Source organism: Pseudorca crassidens, chromosome 1 (assembly GCF_039906515.1).
Source record: "Pseudorca crassidens isolate mPseCra1 chromosome 1, mPseCra1.hap1, whole genome shotgun sequence".
NCBI classification, from domain to species: Eukaryota; Metazoa; Chordata; class Mammalia; order Artiodactyla; family Delphinidae; genus Pseudorca; species Pseudorca crassidens.
The window spans coordinates 124872943-124883636 of NC_090296.1; the positions used below are offsets into that span (position 1 = coordinate 124872943).

Here is a 10694-nt window from a genome sequence, read left to right on the forward strand (position 1 = left end):
GTGGTTAAGAATCCGCCTGCCAATGCAGGGGACATGGGTTTGATCCCTGGTCCAAGAAGATCCCACATGCCGCGGAGCAACTAAGTCTGTGCGCCACAACTACTGAGCCTGTGCTCTAGAGCCCACGAGCCACAACTACTGAGCCCACGTGCCACAACTACTGAAGCCTGTGGCCTAGGGCCCATGCTCTGCAACAAGAGAAGCCACCGCAATGAGAAGTCCATGCACCGCAATGAAGAGTAGCCCCCGCTCGGCGCCAACGAGAGAAAGCCCACGTGCAGCAATGAAGACGCAAGGCAGCCAAAAAAAAAGTAACTGCAAGAGTAGCCACAGTATACATAAAGTGTGAAAAGACCACAGCCCTATTAATCCTGGTATCTTTAACAGTTACTGCTAGAGAATCTTTTCCTTCACCATTTCCATTCTTTCCAAGTTTTATTCAGAAAAAAAAAAAAGAGGGGGAGGGTGATTAAGATGTCCATAAAGTGTAACCATCATTACAATATTCACCTGGACAGCAATAACAAGGACCCAATTCAGTTGGTACCATCCTATTTTCCCACTAGACAAGTTAAAAAAAAAGTCAAAGCTTTCTCAATGTGGAAGAATAGGACAGCTTTTACACTGAAATGGTGCCCCAAATGAGTTATAAAATCCCTGATTTTGTCTTCTATTTATCCTTTTCTTTCTGTTCTTTTTCTTTCTTCTCACGCTCAGCTTTCGCTTCTTCTTCCTCATGTTTTTTGATCAACTGTTCCACTTCCTTTTGTTTGAGAACTCTGATGACTGTCTTTCCATTCTCTCTTGTTAGTGTGGCGATTTCCACTGGAAGCAAACACACACACTTGTAATACAGGCAGCCATACTTAGCCAAAACCCTTAATAAGCAACCACAGTTTAATCTCTTCATACCGTTTGAGCCATAGTACACCACTTTTCCAAGTTTTCTGCTGAATATAATTCATGGATACTTTCATGGAAACAAAATACCTTCAATACTGTAATGTTTTTATGAATATTTTTACTTTAATATCATCTTTATCTTCATCCATACTAACTTTCTGAGCTGCTGTTCTGTTACTTTTGCGGAAAAAGTACAACCAGCCAATTGCTCTAGCTGGCCTGACCAGAAAGAGCCAGTTTCCTCGTTAGAACCTCTGAGGGCTCAGCCAAAATCTTTAACCAGTACTTACACTTACTTTTCATGAACTTTTCAAATCTCTTTTCAAAACAAAGGCATGAAAAGCAGCTCCCATGACTATGGATGAGAAAAGCAGACTAATGCCAAAAGGAGGAGAAATTTTGAGAAGGGAAAATTGAGTAGTGCCTCCTTGAAATTAGGTAGAAGTAGACAAGAGGACAATCTGCAAGTAAATGGCATTTTTTAAAGCAACACCAGGAGCTAAGTTATCCTAAACTAAATCAATACGTTAATTTACCACAATTTTTGAAAAACATTACTTACAAATATTGTTTTATATGGTCATGTAACTTTAGTTAAATAAAGCATTTACAATTGCAAACATGGGCTTAACGTAAGAGATCAGTAGATTCAGAAGAACAGAGGGTACAACTCATGCAAATGTTGTATCTCTGGTAAAGGACACCAAACATATATAACCATATAATTACTTTCATATTCTTTATCATATGTACACATGAGCACAGATATCATTGTCAAGAAGTTGATAAGATAAAATAGCATGGATCAGATTTAACTATGAATATTGAGAACATTCAGGCTCAAGTCCTTAAGCTTGTTATGTAGTGTGGGACGGTGGCTCCAGAACTTGTCAGTGTTGACCTTGGTCAAGTCTTAGGAAATAGCTGTAAGGTCACCTAACTTATAAGGCTGCTGTTTCAGTGCACTATGATAACATGTTAAAGGCCTACTCTATCAATTCCCTCACTAAGCAAACAAATTAGAGGAGTGGACATAAATTACCTTTTTCAGCAGAGAGCTTACTAACATCCATGGTCTTATTTAGGACTTTGATAGCTAAAGCAAGAGCTGACTTCAAAGTCATTTCTCCTTCTTTGTAATCTTGTTTTAACATTGACACAGCTGCCTATAAAACATAAGGAAGAATCAACATAGAGAACTTCCTTTAAATTTTTGCGATTTTTAGGAACATGAATAATGCCTGAATTATTATTGGCATTATAACCAACATAAACAATTTTTTTTAACATCTTTATTGGGGTATAATTGCTTTACAATGGTGTGTTAGTTTCTGCTTTATAACGAAGTGAATCAGTTATACATATACATATGTTCCCATATCTCTTCCCTCTTGCATCTCCCTCCCTCCCACCCTCCCTATCCCACCCCTCCAGGCGGTCACAAAGCACCAAGCCGATATCCCTGTGCCATGTGGCTGCCTCCCACTAGCTATCTACCTTACGTTTGTTAGTGTGTACACAACATAAACAATTTTAATGGCAGGGAGGGTTGACATGGGATAGGGGTGCAAAGGAGGGATGTTGATGATCTATGAATGAATCCCAGGTATCCATGACAGAATTCAGGGCGTCTGTGAACTAGTATGTGGGAGACGGGGGAACTAGATCTTATTTTCACAACTTCTAACTGAAAATTAGCACTTCCTTTCATTATTACTGTAGGCAGTAAACCCTACTAGTATTAGTAGTACCTGTGACTTCATCACCAATAGAAATCACAGATACTTTCATATCACATTAAGGCTGTTGCAGCTACCTTAAAATGTTGTTTACACTCATCACTACTTTAAAACTACGGCAGTTACTAGACCCTTTGCTACTTTCTACAGCAACACAAAAATACTCACAGCGCTATTATTTCCAATGCATGTAGCTTTCCATCCTCCATAATTTCCGCTAGGGTCACTCTGATAGAGCTGAAAGCCATAGTGCTTATCCCAGCCAATGTAAAGCAATGAAACACCAAAGGGACGTTTTCCTTTAACAGAGAAAAAAAAAGCTAAACATACCAACAATCTAAATTTAGTGTCACTATGGTTACTTGAGCTCAGTGGCTAACCCCTCTTCTGTGAAGTTAAGCATTCATAAACTGTTCCGCGTTCTGGCCACCACAGATAAGCTCCATCAAAAATTCCACTTTTGTTTCTAGGATTTGGATGCAGCCAGGAGAGGGAATAAAGACAAAGAGGACCAGTGCTAAATTTCATCATTATGTAAAAAGCAATTTGTTTCCTGATTTGAAAATGTTATTTTGGCCTTTCAATAGTCTATTAATAAAATGTTCGATAGTCTACATAGTGGAAGCCAGTTAGTTCATGAAGTGAGAATGGATGAAAAGTGTCTACTTATTTCACTTTCAATTTCATTTTACCATCTCAAAAAGGTTATTACTCATAAAACGTTTTATCTTTTGGGAATAAAATTTCCAAAAGTTTCAGTACCTCCAAACTGCGTATAAGCTTGTTTGATATCACACAGTGCTGTGACCAACTGCTCACAAGGAATTGGCTCCTGATACTGCAATAAATACCTAGGATAAAGAAACTGGCATATGAATAGTTTTCTCTAAAACACTCTATATACACACTCTAAGCAAAATGCCCTCTGAAAAGAAATCTCTGTCATGGGGTCAACATAATAGTCACTTATAAATGATCTAAAGGGGGAGAGTAGAGGGCATGGCAACATCTTAAAAATCATACAGTAACTAATATTTTGCAAGTTTGGTTAAAGAAAAAAACACTGTAATTTGCAATTAATAGGTTTTTAATGACTTTAATCTTTACAAAAATGAGTTCTTAGAAACATCGAAACTAATTTTACATATCATCAATTATAGTATTTATGACCATACCTTTGAGCAATGAGCCTCAGTTCATTAGTCAGAACATTAGCATCAGAAGTTATGCCTGCCACACTGCAGGCCATATCCCTTGAGGAAAAGAAAGACATTTATCTGTAAGCAGAGAAGATGTTTACCAGGGGTATTTTACAAGTTTTAGAAAGTACTAAGCTCTATTAGAAATTCACCATGCTTCCTCTCAGCTGCTACACCCTTCAGACAAAACCTGTGTGTTTTATCTTTGTAGGAAACTTTCAACTTGATGTCATTCAACACGTAAGATAAACAAATGCACACTTAAGTTCTTCACAAGAGACGTATTTACCATCACCACCCCGTGAACAGGGCAAGAGAATAAACACTAGGAAGCTAGGGTAAATCCCAAGAAGATTCAACCACAAAGAAGAAAAAGGTTTTGCCAGACAGGAAGACAGACTACCCCACGCTCTTGGGTAGTAAGCACTCTCACCTCCTAAGGCCTAACTTGACGGGGGTGAGGGTGAGGGGACCCGAAGGGCGGGATATTTTATGAGCCTGCCTAGGAAGCTCAGGGCTAGGCTTACAGGGAGGGTGCATTTCCTTTCTCTACTCCCCATTCCCTGAAAGCCGCCCCGGCTCTCCTACAGCTTCGACACCCTCTGGCACTGTGCCTAATCAAGCCTGCAAGCTGCTGAGGGGCCCAATAGTGACTGTGGAGGGATGACACTTCCTTGGGTGAGTGTATCAGAAAGGCCCTATAACCAGAATTCACCTGGCTCACCACTGAAGGGAAAGTCTCCAATGAGCAAATCCAGCTCTCTGCTAGCTGCAAAGCCCTGAACACCCAACTGTAACAGAAACTTCACTAAGTGTACAGAAAAGTCTAAACTTTTCCCAGACCTTCAGGAGGCCTATTCTTTGGTAAGATTCAGTATAATTCAAAATAATTCCTGAGTAACCATTATAAACAATACCTTGAGGGCCTCCTATATGCCAAACACTGTGCTAGTTTATCTCATTCATTTTATTTTATTTCATTAAACTGCCACAACCACTCTAGTAGGCTCGGAAGCCCAGAGAAGTTAAACAATGGGTGTGAAGTCACAGCTTTCATATTCTTTCATATTCTTTGGTGAATATGAAAGTCCCAGTTACTTTCATATTCGTTGCATTGGTGGAGCCCAGATTTAACCCAAAGCTGTGTGACTACCAGGCCTCTTATCACTATACAACGCTGTTTCTCCACTAAGTACTTGACCCTGCACTTTAAAAGAATAACATATGGTCCTGGGCCTCAAGGAAGTTTCAAGCAAGTAAGTTAAAAGGAAAAAATTTCAGAAGTAAAAACAGAACAAACTGTTCAATTCTATCATGTCACATGGAATAGCCCTCCGAAAATATGATGAGATGTTTGCCCTAAGATTTCACTTACTCATTCAGTTTATAAATTTTTTCAGAAAAAAAGACTTCATCAAGAAGCTTGTGGATGTTACGTCTCTCTGCTGCAAGCAGAACACCATCATTTGCTAAAATTCCCAAACAGGTGCCTGCATGTCCTATAGCTTCCATGGCATATTCAACTTGGTACAAGCGACCTACAAGACAAAAGCAGTGAGAAACCAAGACTCTCTTCCTTGTTCTTGCACCACTGGTTCAAGAGAAATCAGCAACAACACTGGAGGGCTACAGACGAGAGTCCTACTTTTACTCATAGTCCTGTGATGTACATAATCAACCTGGTGATCATTACTTCAAACTACAGAAAGGATGAACAACTGAGTCTTAAAAAAAGTTTGTAGATTCCCCACCCACCCCTAAAATTCAAATACTTAAAATTTTTTTTTTATTTGAGACAGGTCAAACAATTTATATTTTACCTTCTGGAGAAAATATAGTGGTCCTGGAGTCATATCTTCGAGACTGCAAAGGAAAAACATACAAATGATTCCTCCCCACTTTTAGTAAGCCAACTCCTGTAAACCTTCAAGTCATTTTACAGAACACATCCTGGTATACAAAATTCAGAGAGTGGGAGGAAACTGGTAAGGCATCATTCCATTTCAATTTTCTCATGCAAGTCTGTAAGCTGAGTACAAGCAATACAATTTATCAGGCAACAGCTAACTGGCATGTGTATTAACTCACCATGTTTTCTGAACTTTATGATAATTCCTGTAAAAAGAAAACAGGATAATTATTAAAATGAAACTTACAATTTAAAAAGCATTTCTTGACTTGAAAAAAAAATGTTTTCTTCACTCTCTTCATTCAGCCAACATTTATGGTGCACCAGGCACTATGCCAAATGCTGGAATGCCAGCATGGGTAAGAGCAATCTCTTTCCTAAAGAGCGTACAGTCTGGTGGCCAGGTGAGGGAGAAGACACAGAAGGACACTTATAAAGCGATATGGTAACAGAGGCACTAAGGGTAGAGTGGGAAGAGGGTTGGAGAAAATCAAGAAAGTATTTTTTGCGAAACACATACAGAAAATGAGCCCAAATTAGAGATGGGAGAGGCAGAAATAAGGCTGAGAACATTTAGGTCTAAGAGGAAGAACAGGGGAAGAAAGAAGGGAAAGGCATTCCAGGCAGAGGAGAAAGCTTGGGCAAAAGGCACTGAGGCAGGATAGCTTAATGGGCGAGAGAAATTGCTGAAGTTAAAAAAGATATTAAAAAACTAAAGAACTAAGCAAGTATCCAGACCATGTAGAGTTTTGAATGCCAAGCTAAGAGGCTTAGGCTTTCTCCAGAGAATGATACGGGGTCCTGAACTATGAAGGGGAGGAGCGGGATGGTAATCTTTGGCATCTTTACTATTACTGCAAAAGACAACACTGGGGCTCAGCGTGATTTGGTGGAAAAGCCAAACTTCGGCCTCCAGAGCCAATTTTCCCAAATTCTAGAATATCGGTAATTAAAAATGGAAAGATAAGCAGGGATCAGGTCCCGAAGGCCCGCGTGCCCAGGTAAAAACTATGAATGCTATCTCTTATGCAATGGGGCTCCAAAGAACGGTGCTGGGCCAAAGAGCCACAGGAGCTGACCGGCATTTTAGAAAGATCGCTCTGGCTGGCGAAGAGTGGGGCAGGGTAACCAGCTATGCGGCTCCTGCAACACGCAGGTGAAAGGTAAGGCTGGCCCTGAGCAGAGCGCCAGGAGATCACAGAGAGGAGACCGCCGGGGCTTCTGATTCGCGAGAGAACACAACTTTCTCATCTCCACGCCAGACGCAGGACAACGGCCCGAGGCGAGTTCACCTGCACCTCCTTTCCCGCAGGTTCACTTTCACTACGGACTCTTAACAGTGACGGAGGCAGCCCTACAACTCTGTCCTGCCCACCGGCCCCGCGCCCGCCCCGCCGCCCGAGCGTCCCCAGCCCCGTGGTGCCTGCTCAGCGCAGAGAAGCCCGACGGCGGCCGTCCGGAGCCAGTCCCGCGGCCGGTCCATCACCAAGGAGCCGGTGCAGAGTCATCGTGTCCACGGTTCCTCGGCGGCCGCTGCAGGCCGGGACCAGCTCTGCCGCAACGCTCAGGATCCCCGCCCGCGGAGAGAGCGGCCAAGCTTCCGCGAGTGCGCAGGGGGAAAAGGCTCACCGAGGGGAGACGCTGAAGAGCCTACACGGAGCTCTTTCTCTGCGAGAGAAAACGCACCACCACCGCCTGAGTATCCGCTGCTAATATGGCCCCCGCGCGTGCGCAGAGCCACCGGCGGGGGCGGGGCAGCCGAGGACGCGGAACTCCTTCTGGGGGGCGGAGCGAGCGCCGGTTGTCCTCGTGGGAGCCGCGGAGTTGAGGTTCGGAGGCACTGGCAGGGACCCTCAGCACGATGAGGGGGCACTAGAACACGGGGAGCGGGGCAGGAAGGCCCTGGCCAAGGAGGAAGTGGAATTATAGCTAATGTCCCTTTTCCACTGTTTGCGCTTTATTTTCACTTTCGATTTCTATTCAGCACTAAGTCATTGGCCCAGGAGAGCACTGGTGTGGGACCGCCTGTTAATTGCTTGCCTTTCCTGCCCTGTTCTCAAAACGGACCCAAGCACGTCAGACGTTACCCTTCACTCTGCCTTTTCTCACCATCTCCCTTCTTGAATCTGTCTTCCACTTTTATTGCTGATACATGCATTTTGGGGCATATAAAGCATATTATGAGGGGGTTTACACCTTTGGGAGAACTTTCACCCTAGTCTTCTCCTCTTGTCTTTTCACCTCGTTAGAAAGGATTCCCCTGACCAACCTAGTTAAAGCAATACCCTACCATCACCGTACACACACGTTATCTTTTATACAGAAATTGTCATGTTTATTTATGTGTTCATTATCCATCTCTCCTTTCCACTCTTTTTTTCATCTGGCTTCAGTCTCTGTGTAAACTATCTACTATTCATGTTTTAAGTTTCTCCGAGCTAGACGCTTGACTAGGTCTGAATTAATGAGTAGTCATTTGCTCATAGTCTCCTCGAAGAAGAGGTCCACAGGGTAGGGACTTTGTCCTCTTCATGTTGGGCAAAAACTTATTATTGACGGATCTGGGCTTTGAAAAGGAGGTAACCTGGGAACGAGTTGTGGTTTGAGGTCTCTCCTTTCATTTCTGCTTCCCAGGCACATAGGGAGGTGAGCCAAGGCAAAACGGTAAGGGCCACAGCCAGACAGGTGGTGTTCTGAAAGCATCCTTAGGTGGCAGTGTAACTTATGTAATCTCTCTGAGGATTCCTGCCACCTTAGTTCATTCTGACGAATTAAGCATTAAGAGTTTTAAATGAGAGGTAGAATTTATTAGGTCAAAAGAAGAGGGATCAGTTGAGATAAAAGAGCAGAAGTAAAAATGAGTTTAACAAGTTTGGGTGACAGAGTAGCTCAGTCTGGTCAGAGTGAAGAGACGTCAATAAAGGGAGGAAAAGAGGAAAGGCATTTTAGGCCAAACTGTAGAATGCCTTCAATGCCAGAATTTTTTCTCTGTAGGTAGTGGGAAAAGAGGATTAAAGTGATGTTTTAGGATGATGAAGCCTCATGATCTCCCATCCCACATGTTCCTCCTACAATGTGGCATGGATGCTTCCCATTGAGAGGTTTTGTGTCCCTTTCCCCTGAATCTGGGTGGGCCTGTGACTGCAACGGAAGTAACATCATATGACTTCCAAATGCAGGTCATAAAAAATAAATTTCTGTCTTGTTCTCTTGGGAAGGTGTTTCTTGGAACCCTGGCACCATGCCATGAACGAGCAGAGACCAAATGGAGAGATATTCCACCAACAGCCCGGCTGAGGTTCCAGCATGACTGGCCAGATTTGTGAGTGAGGATTCCTCTAGATGATCTTAGTCCCCCATCATTGAATCTCCCCCAGCATTGAGGTCTTCCCCACTGAGGCCCCAGGCATTGTGGAGCAGAGACAAGCTGTCCCAGGGCCTGTCTGAATTCGTGACCTGAAGAATCCATAAGATATAAAAAATTGAGCTTTCAATCTACTAAGTTTTTGGTTAAATTGTCACACAGCAATATATTGTAATGAGAGTTTTTATCTGGCCCTAATATGAAGGCTGTAAGGTGGAGAGATTAAGGATAATAACACCAGAAAGTAAAGTTCTGTTGCAGTCTAGAGGGATAAAAGCCCAGACAGAAGAGTAGAGTCTTTGCTGGAGGTATGGTATTGATTCCCAAATCTAGAACTGGTTTTCCTCCTCATTGGTGGAAAGAACCAAAGACCAGCACTTGTAGACGTGCGTTCATTCTAACAGTTCATCAGACGGTTCTCTATTAAGGCTGTGCTAGGGGCCTGGCACCAAGCTAGGTTCTGAAGATAATGAAATAAATATTATTCAATGTATGCCACCAAAGAGTTTATAAACTACATTGACCTGATTGATTGGAGATAAGCTAGGGCAAACACCAAATAGTAAAATAGCAATGCAAGGCAGCCCGTATTTAAATATCTGAAGAGTTGGTCAGCAATATTTGCATTAAGATAATTCAGTGGAAGAGAATCCATGTTAGCAGAAGGAGCAAGCAAGCAGGAAATCTGTAGAGTTTCATGGTATAAGAAAATGAACATTGGTCTGGGAGTGAAATGCAAGTTTTAGTTCATTTTTCTAGTCCCCAGTTTCCTGAATGGTCAAGGCAGATAAAAATCACAACCCCTTAAATTTGAGAAGCGTAAGTGCTTTCCTGTGAATGATCTCATTTGATCCTCCTAACACAGGTGTGTATGTGAGCCCATAGAGAGGAGAGGAGGGGAGGGGAGAAAGGAGGAGAGGAGAAAGTGGTATGGGTCCCTGGCTCTCTTGGAGCAAATTGCTTCAACTTTTAAAGCATCTATTTCCTCATCTGAAAATGGGGATTAATCACAACAGTACTATTTACATTCCCACCAACAGTGCAGGAGGGATCCCTTTTCACCACACCCTTTCCAGCATTTATTGTTTCTAGATTTTTTGATGATGGTCATTCTGACTGGCGTGAGGTGATAACTCATTGTAGTTTTCATTTGCATTTCTCTAATAATTAGTGATGTTGAGCATCTTTTCATGTGCCTCTTGGCCATCTGTATGTCTTCCTCGGTGAAATGTCTATTTAGGCCTTCCGCCCATTTTTTAATTGGATTGTTTTTTTTTTTTTATATTGAGCTCCGTGAGCTGTTTGTATATTTTGGAGATTAATCCTTTGTCTGTTGTTTCACTCGCAAATATTTTCTCCCATTCTGAGGGTTGTCTTTTTGGCTTGTTTATGGTTTCCTTTGCTGTGCAAAAGCTTTTAAGTTTACTTAAGTCCCATATATGCACTACCGAATGTAAAATAGTTAGCTAGTGGGAAGCAGCAGCATAGCACAGGGAGATCAGCTCAGCGCTTTGTGATGACCTAGAGGGGTGGGATAGGGAGGCTCAAGAGGGAGGGGATATGGGGACACATGTATGCAT

General features: G+C 42.5%; 1 protein-coding gene across 2 annotated transcripts; it reads right to left on the reverse strand.

Moving 5' to 3' along the window:
• Positions 1-416: 416 nt before the first annotated feature.
• Positions 417-7518, reverse strand: PSMA4 (proteasome 20S subunit alpha 4). Of its 2 annotated transcripts, XM_067755221.1 has the most exons (9): positions 7380-7512; positions 5930-5956; positions 5662-5704; positions 5217-5379; positions 3818-3895; positions 3405-3493; positions 2811-2941; positions 1946-2069; positions 417-825 (listed from the first exon to the last, which is right to left on the reverse strand). In XM_067755221.1, the coding sequence occupies exons 2-9, from the start codon at positions 5930-5932 to the stop codon at positions 671-673; spliced, it is 786 nt and encodes a 261-aa protein (XP_067611322.1). In that variant the 5' UTR covers positions 5933-5956; positions 7380-7512; the 3' UTR covers positions 417-670. The 2 variants fall into 2 exon arrangements, with proteins under 2 accessions (XP_067611322.1, XP_067611332.1); XM_067755231.1 differs by lacking the exon at positions 1946-2069 and having other exon boundaries at positions 669-825; positions 7380-7518.
• Positions 7519-10694: the final 3176 nt, after the last annotated feature.

Excerpts from the sequence above, each read along its gene's own strand:
- PSMA4 (XM_067755221.1), bottom strand. Across the intron at positions 3,896-5,216 it reads AAAATTTATAAACTGAATGA|GGATATGGCCTGCAGTGTGG; the intron begins GTAAGTGAAATC and ends CTTTTCCTCAAG. Across the intron at positions 3,494-3,817 it reads CTGAGGCTCATTGCTCAAAG|GTATTTATTGCAGTATCAGG; the intron begins GTATGGTCATAA and ends TCTTTATCCTAG.